Below are 22,237 nucleotides of genomic sequence, written 5' to 3' on the forward strand. Positions count from 1 at the left end.
CCAAACTAGTTAGTTGAAAACCAATTTTCCTGAATGGTGAGTGGATATTGTCATGCATACAAAGAGGGACATATTTATTCTTTGACTGCTTTTATTATAATATATTTCAATTTTTAGTGATTCATGTCCATAATGATTTTAATAAGTGTGATATGCCACATTCCATGGTTTTACTTGGAATAGCACAATGATGATATATGTGTATTTTTTATAGGACTGGAACTTCCTTTTATGATGATGCCCCATCCTCTAATTCCTGTAAGCCTACCTCCAGCGTCTGTCACCATGGCAATGAGCCAGATGAACCACCTCAGCACCATTGCAAACATGGCAGCGGCAGCACAAGTTCAGAGTCCTCCATCCAGAGTTGAGACATCTGTTATTAAGGTAATGGTTTTCTTGTTATATAATGTTGATAATAAGTCATTATGTCTTAATCTATTTTCTTATTCCATAAGTAAAAGTCACCTCTAAAATCTAAGTGATAGTAAATAGGTTATGAGAAAAATTATTCATAATTAAGTAGCCCCATGGTTACAGTGTTTAGAGAGGCTTCAGTTAAGTTCTCTTAAGACAGACAACTTAGAACATTAAAACACAGAGTTCAAGTGTGTGTTTTTACTTGTAGGTGTGTATGTATGATGCATATAAGTATGTGATTTGTGCATGTAGTGTTATCAATCTTTAAGTATGGAGAATCAGACAACCAAAAGGATTAAAATCATCTATTTATTGACCTTGGGCCCGTAACTCAGTCTTTGTGATTTATTCAACATCTAAAAAATGGATAATATAATGTGGATGCATAAACTAAATGAAGTAATAAAGTTGAGTTATTGTAAATTTAAAAACATACTATGAGTGGAAATTAACATTATGGTTATGTAAACTTAATATTTGTGTGTATACATATACACAAACATATTTGCATGTGTGTGTACATATATATATATACACACACATATATAAATTTCCCTGCTTTATCTTTTTTTCTGTTATATATGTGTATAATTTAAGTATGTGTATATCTTATATGGGTATTGGGTATACATATATACATATAATTTTTTGTCCATTTCATTTTATAATGGGCATTTGTACTCGTTTATACCCAAATATTTTAGTGGTCATTGTCAGATTTAGTGAAGAATAAGAAATAATACAAAAGAACATTAAGAATAGATTGTGGGGCTACAGTTGTAGCTCAGTGGTAGAGTGCTTGCCTAGCATGAGTGAGGCACAGGGTTCAATCCTTAGCACCATATAAAAGTAAATAAATAAAATAAATGTATAAAAATACAATAACATTATTTTAAAAACAGTAGATTGTGTTTGTAATCCCAGCTACTCAGGAGGTTGAGGAAAATTATTGCATGGTCAAGGCTAACCTGGGCAACTTAGTGGGATCCTGTCTCAAAATTAAATAAATGAATAAATAAATAAGGGCCAGGAGTGTAGTTCAGTAGCAGAGTGCTTGCCTGGAATGCAGGAAGCTCTGTGTGGAATTCCAAGCAATTACGAAAAAAAAAAAAAAAAAGATCATCAATCATCAATTTTTAATCTAAATAAAAAATACTTCTTGCTGCATAATCCTCATTTGACATAATAATCACATGTTTTTTTCTGAATAAAATACACTTGAATTCAGGTTAGTCTTTGGAGCATGTCTCGTATTTTTCTTAAAAAAAAAAGGCCTTGTTACCACTTAAACAGAATGTTGATTAATATGCAAACAGAAATTTTTCTTATAAAAATGGCTCTGTAAAATAGATCCTTATATCAGTTTTTGAATGTAATTACTAGAGGAAAATCACAAAATGCATTATAGAAGACCAAAATCAATACTAAAAAATCTCTACCTGAGAACATGGCAGTGAAGACCAGCCATATCATTATTGGCCAAGGAATTGGCAAGAAAATTTCTTAAAACTCTTTTTTCTTTGGAATGACTTACAGTGTTCCTCTGTTACTAGGTGACTGGTTAATCAAGGTTATCACTAGATTATCTAATTCATGATAATTTTTGGTAATTGTTTTTACTGAGAATTTAAGATTCTAATTGGTTCATTCATTGTAGTTACTTAGAAGTTTTAGATGAGGGCAAAAATCTCCTAAGTGTTGTTCTTATTGTGTTTGTTGGCTATTTTAGCAAAATCTTAGTGCTTGTTAGGTATTACTTATAACATGTGATTATGCACATTTAAAAAAATTACCAATTAATATTTTAATTATCTTGTAATCATACATTTTTATACTTTTAAGTCTAAGTTTATTTGTAATCTTCCATTTAGGTAAGCTTTACATTAATATATAAAGCAAAATATAGGACAGAAAAGCAGATTTTAGTAGTTTAAAAAAATCATAATAGGTATAATATGTATCTTACTTATGACCTGTACATAATTTGGCCATGAGGTGATGGCTTATATGTTCCTTAATCCAAAAGCCACAAGGTACATCAGTAGACTTGTTTAATTTTATTTTTTAATATAAACACATTTTAAAAATATTCATGCTATATCTAATATTAATTAGAATATTTACATTGATAGGGGAGCACATTTTAATAAATCCTTGGTTGTCTAAGTTTAGGTAGGAGGAATTAAATTTTCCTGTGGAAGAATTTTACAAAGAAATCCAGGACTAGATTATTGGAAGTCAGCAACATTTTTGTGGTTTCCAATATTAAAGTTTAGGAATAGAGAGGAAGTAGGTACAGAAAAGGAAGGAAATATGCAAAAAAGGAATGGGAAAGTGAGGGAGCTTTTTATCTTAAAATATGTGCCAAAACCTATAAAATAATAGTGATATCCCATGTCCTATTTTCTTGGGACAAATATTTGCAGAAATTTGGCTATAGAACTTGGTTCTGTAAGATGTTCTGAATTAGAGAAGATAGGATAATGAAACAACCTCTTTTAATTTGTATGTGAGCAGACTTCATAGTTTAAGAAGTGTTTTAGTAAACCCACATGACATACATTGATTAAATTTAGTTTGGAGAAAGTTGTTATTTTTTCCCAAGGAAAACAGTTGATCCCTATGTCACAGTGAACAATTATTTGGTCCATGCTGATAATAGAATAGTGCCTGCAATTTGTTGGTCTGAGAATATTCTAGATTGGAAGGTTGATTGAAAGTGCAATGTTAAGTAATAAAGATTTTCTCCCATAACAGAAGAAATAGCTTCTGAAGAGAAAATAGAAATGTGAATGATATTCTATGTGGTAGATGTCCTTTTGGCAAAATCCACTTTTCTTCCACCATTTGTATGGCCCATTAATTACAAATGGTTTTACATTTTTAAGTGATTAAAAATGAAAAGATTCGAAAATCTTATGTATTTCAAATTTTAGTGCCCATAGATTTTTTAAAACATAGCTACACTTTTTAATTTACATAATGTCTATGGCTACTTTTACATACAAAAATAGAATCTGGTGAAGTATCTAGTAAACTATCTGGACCTTTACAGAATAGTTTGTTGATCACTGCATTAGACCTCTAAGAAATTTAAATTCATGTAAATCTTAGACTGTGGGTAAGTGAGGCAGCTCAGACTAAATTCTCATACAATATAAAGCCATGTGTAAGACAAATTAAAAGCACTGAGTTTTTAATGTTGAAAAATTTAAATGCAGTGAAGAAAAGTAAACTAGATAGAGGAAGACCATACACTTTGACATTGCTATTTGCTCTAAATGCAAGCTTCCATGAGACAGTCTGTCAATATTGGACTTAGCTTTCTCTGACTGATTTTTTTTTCAGACTACTAGCAATATTTTAGCAAGATAATTTTAAGGAAGAAATTGACTGTTCTCTTTAGGTAATAATAATTTTAATTTTAATCCTTGATAATTAAATATCTATAGAGATATGTGAAATGATTATAAACTCTGTGCTAGTGTGCTATATGTTGGCAAGGCAGACTTAATTTTTACTGTTTAACACTAATAGAGTATGAAGAGACAGACATGAGACATTACATGTCATATAATACAGCTCCCTTGTAGTAGAGAAATAATTCCTACATCTTCTCCATCCATTTTTATTTTGTAGGATTCCAGTTCAATTTTTAGCAAATTCAAGAGAGAGGGAAATATATTCATTAATCACATCAAAATTTACTTCTCAATAGCTGCTGCCTTTACTTTATTTCCCTCCTGTACTGGGGATTGAATCCAGGACCTTACACATGCTAGGCAAGCATTTCAACACTGAGCTGCATACCCAGCATCTCTCCCTGTTTCTGTAGTGCATTTTAATTATGCAGAATAATGTGTTTTATTGTGGTGTATTTATGCATGCACATAATATACTTTGATCATATCTACTCCCCCCTTACCTTTTGCCTGCCCCTCCCCTCCCCCAACCCTCCTTCACTAATAGTCTGCTACTTTCTACTTTCATGTTGTCTTTTTTTTCCCTTAGATATGAGGGAAAACATGCTAAAACTTTTGTTATTTCAGTAACATTATCATCTCTAGTTTTTTTCCATTGTCCTGAAAATGATGTGATTTCATTTGTCTTTGGGACTTAATAAACCTCCACTGTGAATCTATACCACATTTTCTTTATCCATTCATTCTTCAACAGGCACCTAGACTAATTTTATAACGTGGCTGGTGTGAATTGTGCTATGATAGACATGGATATGTAGTTATCTCCAAAGTATGCTGACTTTAATTAGGGTATATACCAAGGAGTAGTATAGAGAAGTCTTCCTTTATTTTAAGACAAGATCTCATTAAATTGCCCAGGCTGGCCTTGAACTTGCAAACCTCCTGCCTCAGAACCCCAAATAGCTTGGATTATAGGTGTGTGTTACTGTGCCTGTCCCTACTTTTACATTTTAAAAGAAAGATGTCTACTAATTCTTCTTTGTTAAAAGCCATCTAAAGATTTAAGTCCTCTATTACACTTCAGTAGTGTGTTTATTTGCAAACCAATATTCCAGTGTCTGCCAAGTTTCTTGGTTGAATTCTTTTTTTCCCCCTTTGTAAAAGAGTCCTCTAGACCCATACAATACTCTAGAAATCAACTGACCAATGAAGAGACACTAGAAGTAATATAAACCTCAATTTAGATAATATCTATAAAATGTAGTCATAATTCCTAAATTTTTTTTTGGTATTAGAATACTTAATTTGGCCTTTTTGACATAAATTTCTATTAAGCCAGGTTTTTTTTCTTCTTTTGCTTATGTTAGGGATTTGTGTATATCCACAATTTTTTTTTTATTTCCAGTCACTTGATTGAGTGGTTATAGATGTTTTTAAGTGTTAACATCCCAAACTATAATGTTAATGATATATGCCATCTTTGTATCATTTCCAAATTTTAAAAGAATGTTTTCCTTTATTACCTTAAATCACTGAGTAAAATAAGCGGTATATATCAAGCAATCAATTCCTTCTGTCATTAGAGAATTTGTTAATGGGTTTAAATGTTCTACTAATTGATTCTCTTTGGGTACCATTCATCAAGTAACCCCCAAACCTCTTGAATAAATCAATATTTTTCTCACTTTTCATTTTTACATCCACAATGATATCATGAAAACTTCAGGGGAAAAAGTTCCTGCCAAAATAGAAGTAAAATTGAAAAGAATAAAGACAGTATATTTAGTGGTTTAAAATGTGAATTCTGGAAAAAAACACTTCATAGTTTCATATTATACCTTTACCACTACCTAATCCTGTGATTATAGACAAGTGATTGGATGTCTGTGATTTTTTTTTCCTTTTCTATAATACTATCTCATTAGGTTATTAGAATTGATTAAATCATCATTCATAAAATCTTTCAAAATCTCTACACCAACATTACCTTTAGCTTAGCACTAGTTTTGCTTTCCCTCCAAGTGTTTACAGTCACCTATTCTAGGATTTTTGACAGGGATTCCTGTCAAGCTTATGATATACAGCCAGAAGGCTATAATGAGAACCCTTTCTTGCTCTTACCTCGCCTGTTCAACCCTCACCAAAATTTGTACTTTGCCTTTTTTAAATCAAGGACTTTTGGGATTGTAGTACATACTATACAAAATGCATTTTTAAGATTTCTCTTTTCTTCAGAGACAATGTAGGTTTGTTTTTGAGAAATTTGGCAACATTGAATGGATTTTACATTGTCGAATACACATCTTTTTTCTCATGGTATATTACAGAGTTCCCTGAAAATAGAGAACATAATGCAAGTTAGTGATTATCTTTGCTGAGCGTGTGTGTGTGTGTGTGTGTGTGTGTGTGTGTGTGTGAGAGAGAGAGAGAGAGAGAGAGAGAGAGAAACACTATGAAATTCTCAAAGAATTAAACACTGAAAAAACATTTAAAAATAGAATTTATGATTTTCCATCCTCTAATTCTTTCCTTTAAAATAGTTTCTTAAAATATTACATTAGTATATAGGACTTTATTGTCATAAAGTTTAAAATGTGGAAGAAGCCAGGCTCAGCAACACTTGCCAGCAATCCCAGTGGCTTGGGAGGCTGAGATAGGAGGATCATGAGTTTAAAGCTAACCTCAGCAAAAGTGAGGCACTAGGCAACTCAGTGAGACCCTGTCTCTAAATAAAATACAAAATAGGGCTGGGGATGTGGCTCAGTGGTAGAGCGCCCCTTAGTTCAATCCCTGGTATCCCCTGCCAAATGTGAAAAGAATATAAAAAGTAAAATCAGAGTGACATTCTTCTCAAAGTAGATTCAAATCTTAGACATCACATGCCTCATATTTGTTTTTAGTTACTGAATAGTTTATTCCTTGGATAAACATAAAAATCTCTAGATGTATACAAAACTTTTAGAAATAACTTTTTCAGAAAAATGATTGTGATAATTTTTACATGACCTTACAAAAATAGTTAAGTATGCTCTGTTTATATTTATTTAGGTATTGACATTAAATATGAAAAGAAAATGTAACAAAAAATATTACAACCACTAAGAATACATCAGTGCATTGAAACATACTACATATGTTTAGATTCATAAATTTAAAATAATTCTGAAAAAATGAACTTATCCTTCATCTTGGGAGAATTCTAAGGAATTGATTCTCTTGAAGGCCAATATATGTTTAAATAAAGGAAAAGTAAATGAACAAGAACACTCATTCTTCCTGCCTTTTCCATATAAACAATCTCTCAGGATAACCCAATAATTCACGTGAAAAACTTTATGTTCATAGAACTCTTCTAAAAAAAAATCAATGAGTAAGGAACGGAACGATAATATCTCCACATTGCAAGTCTTAATGAAGTGATGAATCTAGGCCATGATTATCAGTGGTGGTTGGCATCATAAAAGGCAACCAAGCAGACATTATACCTTCCTGATGGAAGCAGGCAACATCATCTATGAAACAGTCTTAATCCAAACAATTTGAATCAGGTTTCTAGTTTTAAATATGCAGGGAACTCAAGGGGCAGAGGAACACAGAATTAAACAGACCCATTATGGGAACTGCAGTTGAGATGTTCCTACTGGTGTTGGCCTCTGAGAACATACACTCTGCCTTACTAGATAAAAAGCTGTCTGCGAGCATTTGCTTGGCTCAAAGGGACTGATACTAATGCATGTGTTGGCCTGGTTAGAATGTATCATTTTTCTCTTTCCACTCCTTTCTCTATTCTTCCCTTGGCTTCACCCTTTAATTAAGATCACCCTTATGTTTACATAAGGCTGAATCCTTAACTCCCGAGTCAAGAGTATGTTTTGCTGTTTAAAGTAACATATTACCATATAGTGTCCTGAAAAATCATAATCCTTTCTGAATTATCATACAAATATGATAATTGTATGATAATATCATACAAATATGATCCTGAAGCACGATCAAATATGGGCAAAAATATGATATAAAATTATTTTCAGGTATCCTATTAGTTCCATATTTAGTAAAATTAAATATTTCTTGTTTCATCATTAAAACAAATTTTTAAAATATTATAAATATTCCTTGGAGACTCAATTTAAGACATTGAGTGGGAGAGTTTTAAGATGGTGACTGCCTGGTCTTCAACTACATATAAGAATGTTGGCATCATTCAGTATGTCTCTTAAAAGTACTTTTTTGCCTTTTCCTTAATCTAGAATCCTAGTTCTACCATTCACCTTCTTTGTACATATTTACAGAGCAGAAGAATTTTTTTTTCTTTTTTGGTACTGAAGATCAAACCCAAGGATGCTTAACCATTGAGCCACATTCCTAGTCCTTTTAAAATATTTTATTTAGAGACAGGGTGTTGCTGAGTTGCTTAGGGCCTCACTAAATTGCTGAGGCTGGCTTTGAATTTGTGATCTTCTTGCCTCAGCATCCCAAGCCTTAGCATAGCATTATAGGCCTATGCTACCATGTCAGACCAAAGCAAGAGAATTTGAATATGACTCTTAACTGTTGTAAATAATTCTGTATTTTACTAACAACATTTACCAGTTTGTGATATGTGTTCAATGGGGAAGGAAGTTTTGTCAGTTTTGTTTACTTTTATAAAACCAGAGCCTAGAATCCTGCTTGGCATATACTAGGTGTTCAGTAAATGTTGTTGAATGAATGAATTTAAATGTGAGCTGTCCCAAAGTACAGGAGTTTGGGTTAAATATGAATAAAGTACTGCTCAACTGTATCAATTTTGTGAAATAATAAGTTATATCAAAAATAACTCATGTCTCCCTACTTCTATATCATTTTCAATAAAGTAACCTCTAACCAAAACACATAAAGAATTTAAAAGAGCAGTCAGGTGTAGTGGTGAAAGCCTGTAATTCCAGCAGCTCAGGAGGCTGAGGCAGGTGTATCATAAATTCAAAGCCAGCATCAGCAACTGAGTGAGATACTGTCTCAAAATTTAAAATAAACAACAGGCTGGGGAAGTGGCTCAGTAGTTAAGCACCCCTAGATTCAATATTAAAAAGAAAAAAAATAAGAAGGAAGAACAAAAGAATTTAAAAGTGCAAAATAAATTGAGTCCATGGAAATAGTTCTTTATTTAGAAAAATGAGTTGTGATCATACTTGCTCCTCTAAGAAAATATTTTACTTTGATAAAATATAATGTATATTTTTCTTCTAGAAAGGAGGCTGGTGAGATGATGTCATTTTTAAAATGTTTAATCAGATGTGTGTACTATTGAATATTTTATACTTTTTAAAATTTAAATATTCTATTTTTTAATTCCACCTTTGATTCTGAATTATCTTGTTCTACCCAGAAGCAATACACAGCTTTTCCTTTATTGTTATTCTGTTACCATTAGTTTATTAGTATGACCTTTTTTCCGTGAAAGAGTACTCCTCTTAAATTTTCATTTATTATTGTGGCCAGTTTTATAAAGATGGAACATTGCAAAAGACTGTGTTTTATTGATTGGTGGAGTTGATGCAGGACTATAAAGCAGTGTGTTGAAGTATTAAATTAAATATTCTTCCTCTCTGCTCTACTTCAGGCCCATCTTAGAGGTTAAAGGGCATTACACAAATGAAATGATAAATCTAGTTTACATAGTTTCCCTATAGACATTGAACTACTTCTTTTTTATTATGTCTGAATAAAACTCATTATCTATTTTGTTTCAGTAATAATTATGAGATTCTCTCCTAAGCAGTTCTTTACTGTCTGCATTATTCTCCATCTTATAGAATACTCTGTAAAGGCAAGCATATAAATATGATAAAAGAATTAAGCTGTTGAAATAAATTAATTTTTTGTGCAACAATGTATTCACATCTTACTTGCTCAATGGATTTTACTTTAATGAAATTCTTCAAAGAACAATACATTATGTTCCAAAGATTGAAATTATACATTAAGTGAAATGAATGAATACATTGTATCTCAATTTATAGAAAGTTTCAATTGAATAATTAAGCTTGTAAATCACAAAATTTGCATATATTAAAATATTTTCTTTAAATAAAACTAAGTATTGTCTTTGTATTCTTTTTCTTAAATATAAACTATAATTAAAGCAAAAGTAAGCCAACACTAAATTAAATTCTACAATTGTACCATTATTTTCCAAGCTTTAAAGCATGCTGTTAAAATGCATCTTACATTAAGACTTTAATTTATTATTACTTAATTTAATATGTGATATTTTTATTATTTTAACTCTATAAACAAATGAGTAAATAATTTATGAATTAAAGGACTCACCACAGGAAACTTTGACAATTAAATATATTGACTAATGAAGTATTTTTCTTTGTATACTGAAAATATTAAACAAGGAATTCCTTTCAATGGCATAACCATTGTTGCTAGAGTTTTACGCATTTAATAGTTAGATTTTAATGATTTAACTACCTAAGGAAAAAATATTCTAATGCTTTCCATTAACACTATTAAGAAATCTATGATAGCCTGAAAATCAGACTGCAAAGTGAATTTATAGCAATGATTTATTTCTATATTTGACTTTATCTCTGTCCAGCCAAACATGTGTCATTACAAATAAGATCACTAACAATTATTTTGAGAAATATTAAATATATTGATAGATAAAAAATGAGTGATATTTCAAAGAACATAAAATGTTTAATTTAGAAATATTATTTTTATGAAAATGTAGCAATGCTCTTTCCCAAATATATACAATGTATTTCACATACTATGTATTTCTGTGCAATCCAAGTATTAACAGTTAGATTTATTAGGAATTAGCTCTAAAGGAATTTTAGGCTGGAGATGCAGCTTAGTAGCATAGTGCTTGCCTGGTATGTGTAAGGCCATCTGTTCAAACCCAGCACTGCCCAAAATAAATAAATACATAAACAAACAAATAAATATAAATCTCACATAAACTGTGTGCCTTTCATAATTTCAAGAAGTCATTTTTAGACATTTAGCATATATCTCTTGTCATTCATGCAATTAGCTACAGCATAATTTATTAATTGTATTTTTACAGGTTATCAAGGAGTTATATATGTTTTTACAAATCAATACTCTGAAATAAGTGTACAAATACTCATGAAGGAGTGCAAAATTGAACCTTTGAGTATTATGCAAAAATCAAGATTATTCCTTGATTTGTGACTGCAAATTTTTGATATGAAACTCATTGCCATTTAAAATTGCTTCATAATTTAGGATAGAGATGAATATTAAATTAAAAAAATTAAAGCCCAATTGCTTTTAAATTATAAGTTAAAAGATAAGAAAGAATTGGCATCCAGATGTGGATTCTCTGCTATTTTAAATCATATACATATTTGTTTCTTAAAACTTTAAGTCATTTGTTTACATTATGGACTACAAAGAATGTAGATATTTTAGAAACACATGCTTCACTTATGTAGTTTGGAAAATAACTGATAATATGTTCACTTTTAATGTCATTTGAAATGATTTCAAAATGTTATTCTGAAAATTGTATTGTTGGATACCATTTTCTTTAGTATCCTATAACTGTATTAAATGCATGATGTGCCACAAACTTCCCTGAACAAGCTAATTTAAGATTTTAAGATTTGAGATGTATAGTTTGTCTCTTGCCTGCCCTGCTGCCTCACTTATGCAAATTTTATCTTTCAAGTGGAATCCCACAGGATTTGAGTTGGAAAATATGTTGCATATATCTTTTCTTCTTAATTCCTTTTCCCATCTTTTTTTAGTTGTAGATGGACACAATATCTTTATTTTATTTATTTATTTATTTTTATGCAGTGCTGAGTATCAAACCTAGGTCCTCACACATACTAGACAAATCCTCTACCACTGAGCCAAAACCCCAGCCCTGCTGCATATATTTTACAGGTACCTAGACATCACTCAGTTTTGCTATTTGCAGAGAGTAAAGCACTAAGTTCCTAACATCTTATCAATTGAGGTAAATAGTGCTGTGGTATAATACTGACAACATATCTGTTCTTTGGAGAAGATTCTTATTGGTCTTTTGGAAGCCAATCCATATATTTTATACCAGTATAAACGATCTTAAATTTCAGCAAGTTGTCACTAAAAGATTTTAATATGTATTTTGCCTTTTGGGAGTAGAATTTAGCTGATATGTTTTCTTTTGCCCCTTTTTTTTCCTTTATATGTATTTTTGATAATGTAAAAGTTTTATCATAAAATTTCCCATGGAGTCATTTTTTTATTCTATGGTATGTACATTGGGAAGTAAATTTATAACATTGATTTTGGAAGAGGACTTATTTTCATTTTATTTGTCATGCTCCAGGAAAAAGAAGTCTCAGCATATCTCTTGTAGATATTTATTGACAAATGTACAATACTGAAAAATTAAAAGAATATTACTCAATTGGCACTTGATTTTGGTTGCATGTTAAAATTACCTTCAGAACTCTGGTACAAAGACTGGGCTCTAATTCATACCAAGTATATTAGTTTCCTAGGGTCACCTTAACAAAGATCTACAAACTGGGTAGCTTGAAACAACAGAAACTTATTCTCTCACATTTCTGCAGGTTTGAAGTCCAAAATCAAGATGTCAGAAAGATAATACTCCCTCTGAGATTCTAGGTAGAATTCTTCCTTGCATATTCATGGTTTTTCTTGGTAGCTAGCCATCCTTGGCCATGATTGGCTTACCGATGGCATGACTCACCTCTGCCTCCATCTTCACAAAACATCTTTCCTTGTATTTTCACATCATCTTCTTGGAAGGACACTAGCCATGTTGAACCAAGAGTTCATATACTTTATCTTAACTAATTATATATGCATAGATCCTATTTCCAAATAGTTCATCAAGGTTTATGTCTTAATATCTAAGGTATAAATATTTTGTTACTCAAAGTAGAAAAAGTTAAAAAATGAATATGAAGCTAATCTGTAACTCCATTTATAATAGTTCTTTAGAGGCATTTATATAATGTATTTGAAAGTTACTGAAATGGTGAAGGTACAGAGCTTAAAAAGGCCACGTGATACCATGACACAAGTCATTTTCCCATGACACAACTAATACACATTTCATGGATTTTTCCTTAAAAGGTTTGTGGGGTTGAATTGGAGGTAGGGTGTTATAGGTATTCTGAGAATTATTTGAATCAAAGATAATTATTTCAAGGTTAAATAATAACCCATTCCATGATGCCTTACATTGTGATCATCTGTGTGTGCCTGAAGTATGTCATGATGAAATGGCTGTTGACAGCTTCTCTGATGGTGGTGTTATTCTGATCAAATATATTGGTAATATATGCGCTAAATGATCTTCAGACACTTGCTGAAACAGGAAAACATATTTAAAGATTCTTCAAAATGATAAGTATTAAGAGAGGAATCTTGCTTTGGTCTATTAATTCTTTATCATCTTATGGGTTCTTAGACAGTTCCAGCTCTTTCTTTTGGGCTTACTTTTTATCTAATAAAAAGACTAACATATGCCCTTACCTATAAGGGCATTTTAAGCCATTTACCAGACTTATATATAGAATCACAGCTTCATAACACTTTTGCCTACTTTACTAAGAAAAAAATTAGTTGTTTAGATAATCAGCGGGTTGAATAATTTAAAACTAAATTTCAAGCTTTGCTCCAAATAAAAGATGTTTTCTATTGCTGTGAAATGTTATGCTTTCTTCTCTTCACGCTTCATATTGTATAAGAAAGATTAACATTCATGAAATAAAGGTCCAGTGAATTTACCTCTTTTCTTCCTCCCTCTCCTCGAATGGTGGTGTAGGAGCGTGTTCCAGACAGCCCCTCGCCTGCTCCCTCTCTGGAGGAGGGTCGGAGGCCTGGCAGTCACCCATCTTCACACCGCAGCAGCAGTGTGTCCAGCTCCCCGGCGCGGACTGAGAGCTCTTCTGACAGAATCCGTAGGTCATACTTTTACTTGTCACCATTTTAAACTTTATTAGGTGCAGGTGGCTTTTCTAATCAAAATGCCCTCATTCCAAATAGATCTCAGATGTATCATGTTCTGAAGCTTTGTAGCAATAGCCATTTCTCAAAATTATGTTTCCCAGTTTGGAATATCATGAAGTATGATACAACATTAACAGGTTCTGATATAAACTCCCTCTATTTGATGCTACACATAAATATTTGAGCTATGAAACAGAAAAAGTAAGTAACCTTCTAGATTAGTTTCTGAGGTAAATAGCCAGTTCTCAAATAGCTAATGTCTGAGTCTATTGTTTAGGGATTATTCAACTTAATTTCTTTGACTCTATCTCTGCCATTTTGTAACTCATTAGTTTTAAAAATTCATTATTGTGTTAATGAAGATATCCACAAAAAGGAGTAAAAGAAATCAAATTCAAGACAGTATACTTTTAAATAATAATAATAATAAAGAAGAGAGATCTGTAGCATAGAACAAGCCAATCAGGGAAAGGAGGAGGGAGGGAAAACGAAGGTACTGGGGAATGAGATTGATCAAAATGTGGTATATACATTTATGGATATGACATAATGAATACCAATATTATATATAATTAAAATGCACCAATAAAAAGACATTGTATTCTTAAAAATATTTCTGAATCACTTGAATGACTAAGAGATTGAAGAATTTGAAATTGGCTAAAATTGGGATTTGAGTTTGTAGCAATGAGTAATGCATATTATAGCCATATATTATGATTAAAAGTTTTAAATTAGGGCTGTATTTCATTTCATCACATTTCTACAATACTTAATCTTGGTCTTCATGGTCAAGAAAATTAAAAATAAAGTTAAAATGCCATTCAATTAACAGGTGACTTTGTGCAAAAATTGAAGAATTTTTTTCAATGAAATCAATACATTAAAAGAGAATGGCTTAGTTGAAAAAATCAATATGTAATATATTATTTCCATAACTTAGGTATTACTTTACAAAATCATATTTATAGTGTAAGTTTCATATAATTTCACAATATTTATTGGACTGGTTGTTGAGAATATTTCCAAAACCGGAAGACATTTTCTGAAAGTGTCTTACTATATTGTAAAAGGAATTTTTGTATAAGGCAAAGGCCTTAGTCTTAGAACTATTGGAGTGGATAACTGAAAATATATAGAACAGTATGAAATAAAATTATAAGTTAAATAGTCAATTATTAGAAAGTATATAGTTATATATAATACAAAATATCAGTATTTGGTTTGGCTAGTCTAAAACTTATTTCCCTAATTGCATAATGTCATTGTCACTTTTTATTGATAAAAATGTTTGTGTCTTTTGACAACCATTCCAAAACCAATGGTGTCTTCTGTATGCTCTTGTGCTAGGCTGACATCAGAAACAGAAATTTAATGATGAATATTGGTTTCATTTTGAATGCCTTTGGAAAAGTGCTGGTCCTCCTAGAGGAAGAGAAACATTTGTTTTCCTAACAGTTAAATGGAAATAATGGGCAGTTTGGGGAAGATTTGAAAGAGCTGTGCTCTATGTTCATGTTATTTTATTAATGATTGTATTTTTCTTATTCTTGATAAGAAAATATCTGATGACGGATTTTTATATTTTCATGCTACTATAATTGCTTGAATAAAAAACATATACAGCAGGCACATACATATGCCTCTGCATATATACATATTTACACATATGTATGTTTATTTTTAATATTTAAAAACAATTTTAAAGTAATAGAAAATTTTCAACTATAATATGAATAATTCTTATATATTTGTCACCCAGACTCACCCAATTAATTAATGTCTCTGAAAGAGATTTTTCTTTTTTTAAAATATTTGTATTTGAGTTGTGGTTGGACACAATACCTTTATTTTATTTATTTTTACGTGGTGTTGAGATCGAACCCAGGGCCTCGTAACATTCTAAGCAAGCACTCCATTGCTGAGCCAAAACCCCAGCCCTGGAAGAGATTACTATAAAGGCAAATTGCTTCCCTAATGCCCTTGTCTTAGACATAAGACTTCTTTGCCTCAAATACTTTATTGTTTTCAAAAAACAAGATATTTTTCTTACATAACCACAGAACAATGGTTAAAGTCAGGATATTAACATTATCATATAACTAATATTTAAGCTCTAGACCTTATTCAAATTTCAACTCTTTCCTACTACTATAAAAATACTTAGGTACATGATTTTAGCAACATGATTTATTTTTCCTGGCCCCAAAGCCAATCCAGAACCACACATTGCAATTAGTTATCAATATACTCTCAGTTGTCTTTGAGTAAAGAAAATGGAACAGTTCCTCAGTCTGTTTTTCTTTCAGTATTTTTGTATTTTTGATGGGTGCACATAATTTATTTTGTAGAATGACCCTCCAGATTTTTTGGTGTTCCTCATGATTAGACTTAGTTTATGTCTTTTGGGCAGGAATTTACACAACTATGACAGGATATCTTTTTCAGTGAATCACGTCAGGAAACATGGTCTTTGTACAGTATTGATGATCACTTTATCATTCTGTTAAGGTGTTGACTACTACCGACTACAATGGTAGATTTTTTATTATTTTTTTTCGAAGGTACTAAACATCTTGTGTACAAATATGTTGAGCATAAAAATAGTTAATTCTTCATCAAACTTTTACTCACTAATTTAAAAATCATCATTGGTTTCCAAAATAATTACTAATTGTGTTTATCAAAAAGTAATCCCTAATATATTTTGTGATATTTAAAAAAGTATTTTCCAGAGAAAGTAAGATTTTAATGAATAATTCTTTCTACTCTGTTTTTTTGCACAAAATCAAGATTATCATGGATAGCCCTTTAAGTGAATTTATTGACTGGATTGGGAAAATCATGAGTGTTTGATCATCTCAATAATGACAGTGTTTTATCATTTCAATAGTGACAGTTTACTGTTAATGGTTTAAAAAGCAATTATTGTTTTTATTTATTCAACCATTTAGTTGACATTAATTAATCATTTTTATATTCAAGTTTGAATTCAGAGCCAAATTTTAAAGTAGTACTCTAATATCTATGGCCCCTTGAAAGAATAATTTTACTATCTTCCTTCATATTTGCCTTTTCAGGTCACTAGAATATTATTTATTAAAATTTAACTTAACAGTGTTGAAAAGCACTCTAATATTAAGATTGTAATTTTTGTAAAATTAAGGGAGGTTATTTACTGAGCAGAGACTTCTTTGCAGTAGATTTAAAAAATTGAGTTTTTCATTGGTAGTAATAGCAGTAGTATGGTCATTCAAAACTACTTTAATCAATAAAAAATATTAGGTACATGATTTTAGGTGACATAAAAATAAAGTAAAATGGAGTTATTTTCAACATTTTCTGTTTATCTTCAAGAATTATGGTAATTGGTTCTCACAGTTTTTAGGGCTAGATTATAATTTTGAAGTTAGACCATTATGATTTTACTCACTTTTGAGCCTGAAAGAGTTTTATTGATATATTTGAACCTTTTGTGTTATGGTGTTTTTGTGTTTGTTCTTTTGTTTCGGGCTTAACAGCTGTCCATCAGAATGGGTTGTCCATGAACCAGATGCTGATGGGTTTATCACCAAATGTACTCCCCGGGCCAAAGGAGGGAGATTTAGCAGGTCATGACATGGGACATGAGTCAAAAAGGATGCATATTGAGAAAGGTAATTTATGATTTTGTGGCTTTCTTTTTTCTGTTGAGTATATGAACTAGATTTAATCACAAATGAGGTATATGTGAAATGATACTAAATATTTTAAAATGTATAATGTATAATATTAATAAAAAATTGAGCCTATTCAACAAAAAGAGGAATGAATGAAGACCTTCTGCTTTTCTCTTAAAAAGAAAAAAGGTAAGTAACAATTTAATTCACCCTATATTTTTGAAAGAGATTTGTTTGTCCTAATTTTTATCTCTGAATTCCTAAAGGCCTGATGCTCTTTGTCTTTCCTATTACCTTATAGTCACTTTCATTTTTTTTCTTCCTGTGACAGAACAACAGCAACATAGAAAAGATTATTGGAAGTCTTTCTTGGATGAAAGATATATGGTCATTGAATCCAATCCATAATGGCATATGAGTGAATCTCATCAGTCAATGTACCAGTTATTATTCCAAAATTATAGTTAACAAACAGCTCCAAGTTTCCTACTGATACTTTTTTTTTTTTCTAGTGGAGGGTACCAGGGATTGAATCCAGGGGTGCTTAAACACTGAGCCACTTGTTCAGCCCTTTTTTAAATTTTTTTTTAAATTTTGAGACAGGGTCTTGCTAAGTTGGTTAGGGTCTCACTATATTGCTGAGGCTCGCTTTGAACTTTCAATCCTCCTGCCTCAACCTGCTGAGCTACTGGGATTACAGGGTTACTATCATGCCCAGCCCTACCCGTGTTTTGATTGTATAAACCTAACCCATTTTCATAGCCTATGCCCTTTTAATGTGTACTTTCATCCGTATTTAATGAAGTAATTTCACAAGGAAATCGAAATTTTTTAAACAACCATTTTAGAAGTTTATGCAAAAAGATACAAGTGTTTTCAAATTATATGTTTTGAACTGTGAATGTACAAGCTTCTCCACCTCTTTTTCAATGTTAATTAATGTTTTCAATTTTATAAATATAGATGGGTATTTTGCCCATTCTTTAAGGAATAATAGCAAGGCAAAAGGTGGCATTATCTGACCTTTGCAAGATACATTCCTACAAAATGTCTTGAGGTTTGTGACCGTGAATGTACACAAAAACTTACTTACTAATGGTACTTCAGATCACATCAAGGTTTTATAAATGGTTTTGCTGTCAGAACAAAGACCTTAGCTGTATCCTAAGGTTTCTCGATATTTTACCACATCTTTTATAAAGGAAAATAAATTTTAATCATTCTCCCTAGAAATGTGATGCTCCCTTTGATTTTAAATGTAGATATGCAATCATGGAAATTTAAATAAATTTTGATACTATTATATTGTTTTGTTTTATAATGCTCTTTCTTGCATGAACTCACTCTCTTTTATCTACTTTCCAGCATACTGAATTAATAGTAAATATTCATAGGCTTTTTAGATTGATAGAGCCTACTAAATTAAAAATTGTTTTCTTTCATGACTACATTTATCATGTCCCTCATAATAACCCTGTAACTTTCTTACTACTCATATCTGTATTAAACAAGTAACTTTATTTAGAGACATTTGTAGAGAAATTAATTATATGTTCATGTCATTTTAGGCTTGAACTTCTCGTATGTAATTTGCTTCCCAGCAACTAAATCATTCAAAAGGCAATAATTCTTAAGAAAACATTGATACTAAAAATAGATACTGAAATTCATTTGTATGCGGAGAATCACTGTGGTCTGAAATCTTAATCGTCAGTAACTTTTTAACATTTTATGTTCTTCTTAATATTAAATAGCTTTTGACTCATATTCTATTAGACAGAAAACTTAAGTAACCATCAGCTGAAGGGCCAGTGGTTTTTCCAGCATTAGAGTTTGAAAATCCTAACTGCTAAGTAAATTCTTCCATTTTTGAAATATGGACTACTTTAATAGGGGCTTAAGCCTTAGGAGAGTTTAATTAAAGCACTTTCAAAATATAAATATGAAAAATGAGTTAATGGATCAAGAAGTAACAGACACAGAAGTGTTGCAGTCATCCCAAGTGTAAGTAGAAATGCTTTTACAATTATGAATTTCTATTTAAATAAGAAGTTTGTCAAAGATGTGTGCCCAGAAAAACTCTGATGCAGTTACATAGCATGTCTTTAAAATGATCTTTATGTCTTTTCACTTTTCCACACATCTCAAGTTCCCTTAAGCTTCTGGATTTTAAGAACATCACTGATCTTTTCCCTCAGTCTACATGTAGTGGAATGGGCAGTAATAATTGACATTTGAATTACATACATAGACTCAGTGTTTCTTGGTGCTGCATCTCTATGTTTATTCCCACATACATTTGTCCAATGATGCTAATTTACAGTCCCTCTATCATGCATATTTTGGTGGGTTTTCCTCAAATTACTGAATTTCAACACATTTTGGAGCATGATTCACACTTCCCTTGTAATTTAGTATATACATTTTTGTAATTGTAAAATTTATTGTATTTTTAATTTACCAAAAATTTAAAAGTATAATAAAGTCTATAATATTAGCTTCTTCTAATTGTAGCAAACTTAAGTACGTATCCTTGGGACTAACTGTTGAATACCTAATTTATATTAATGCATTTCAGTCTTGGATTAAGTATTCCAATGTGATGTAATTAATTAGTAAATATTTGTTGAGAACCAGATACATGAAAAGAAACCAAGTACAAGTGTAAACATTTTCTCCCCCTGCACCACCTTCTTTACTACAATTGTACATTTTTTTTCTTGATCCATATCTTAATATTTCCTCTAGGAAATATTATTATTGTTTTCCCTTAATTTGTTTTCATAAGGTATTTTTTAAGAAACCCACCAACTTTCTTTTATTATGAATGCTTCTAGTCCACCAACATTTTAGAAGCAGGTCTAATTTGAGAAGAGGCAGGAAATTCAGGGAATTTGCTTCAGGCCATAAAATATTTCTTTTGTGACATATTCTTCTTATTGGGCATTGCCCAAGATTTCCAATGTTTGACATTCTTGTATTAAAAAAATTTATTTTTGGTACTCTAAAGTAGAGGATGGAGCACTATAGTAATGTGTATAGAAACTGAACACATTAGAATTTCTTCCCTTGTTAATAATGTGTTTTTGTATTCATCCTCATGGATCATTTAAAAAGTAATCTATGCCATCACTTTTCTAAAGTTTGTGGGTACATTTTTTAAATATTTTCTTTTGTACTTGCTCATTGCTTAACATTTCTAACTTAACTAAAATGTTAATTGAAACTTCAAATATAGCTTTCTTCTTTTTAATTCTAGATGGATATTATACTAATTTACAGTAAATGTTACATACAAATATACCTGAACCTATTAGTATCTTATCACAAAACAGATACATATAGACTGAGAGCCCTTCTTCTTTAGTATATTCAATATTTTGATAATATTAATATACATAATATGAATATTTTTAGATTTAAAATCCTTTAACATTCTGCTCATTCTTCACATATATCTTTCAGATATAAGTTTTTGTATGTCTCAAAATCTCTTTATGTTTTTCCTAAACATGACCTGTAATGTAACTTTCCTCCTCAATTTCCATGCCTTCGAAATAAAGGTGTTAATGTCAATAGTTTAATTCTGAATTTTTAATAATTTTTAAATTCTAATTTGTTATATATGACAGTAGAATGCATTATAATTCATATTACGTATATAGAGCACAATTTTTCATATCTCTGGTTGTATACAAAATATATCACACCATTCGTGTCTTCATACATGTACTTAGGGTAATGATGTCCATCTCATTCCACCATCTTTTCTACTCCCATGGCCCCTTCCTTCCCCCCCACCCCTCTGTTCTATCTAAATTCATCTAATCCTCCTATGCTCTGCCATCCCCAATCCCATTATGATTCCGTCTCCTTATAGCAGAGAAAACATTCAGCATTTGGTTTTTTGGGATTGACTAACTTCACTTAGCAATCCCAAAAAACCAAATGCTAAGTGAAATTAATTCTGAATTTTCTAATGATGGACAACAATCTTTTATGGATCTGAGAGTTCTTTCTTAAGTAGAAGGCAGATTTCATTTGCCAAGCTCAGGTGAAACTTTCTCAAGATACCTATTTTATTAGGCTATGCATTATAATTTCTATATACAGAGCTTCTAAAATATTTAAGTGAAAACTTAACAAAATCCTTCTGTACAATTCCCATAACAATACCTTAATGATGGGAAATTGGTCTAAAATATGGTCTTTGTTGTTATTGTTTAACTCCATGCAATTTTATAACTGTTATGTCACACTCAACTTTCATGTTTCTCAAACATCCTCTCTTCTTTACAAGGTAATTTCTGTTTTTTCACTTATCTGGAATGTATATGCCTCTTAATACAGATGTGTCCAGCCCAAATTTATCCTTCATATCAGAAGTATGTCTTCTCACCTTCTTTGTATTTCTAGCACAGGATTCAGCATTAGTGAATCCAATAAATACCTTTTCAGATTTAAATGAGATAATGTATGTATGGAGTGTTTGATCTATATAAGTATTCAATGGAAACCATTAATACTATCAAGTAATCTCCTGGATATGTGTCTTAATTATATAGATGAGAAAATGCAGATGTGTAAACCACTGAATCCAGCACATTGTTATTTATAATTCATAATTTCACAGTTGTCATGACTTATATTTGATCTCAGTTTGAAAATCAAAAACTATGGTATCATAAAGCATTTCCTAACAAGATTGTAAGGTGTCCAGTTTGGAAGAAAAATATTAGT

General features: G+C 31.0%; 1 protein-coding gene across 3 annotated transcripts in view; it reads left to right on the plus strand.

Moving 5' to 3' along the window:
• Window positions 1–22,237, plus strand: part of Dach1 (dachshund family transcription factor 1) — a 395,583-nt gene that overhangs the window by 273,695 nt on the left and 99,651 nt on the right. For all 3 annotated transcript variants that reach the window (XM_071611458.1, XM_071611459.1, XM_027938084.2), the window contains 3 exons: window positions 215–387; window positions 13,654–13,789; window positions 17,360–17,494. In XM_071611458.1, the coding sequence (XP_071467559.1) occupies window positions 215–387; window positions 13,654–13,789; window positions 17,360–17,494 (444 nt within the window). The remainder of the gene's footprint in view (window positions 1–214; window positions 388–13,653; window positions 13,790–17,359; window positions 17,495–22,237) is intronic.

Source organism: Marmota flaviventris, chromosome 4, assembly GCF_047511675.1.
Source record: "Marmota flaviventris isolate mMarFla1 chromosome 4, mMarFla1.hap1, whole genome shotgun sequence".
Taxonomy (NCBI): domain Eukaryota; kingdom Metazoa; phylum Chordata; class Mammalia; order Rodentia; family Sciuridae; genus Marmota; species Marmota flaviventris.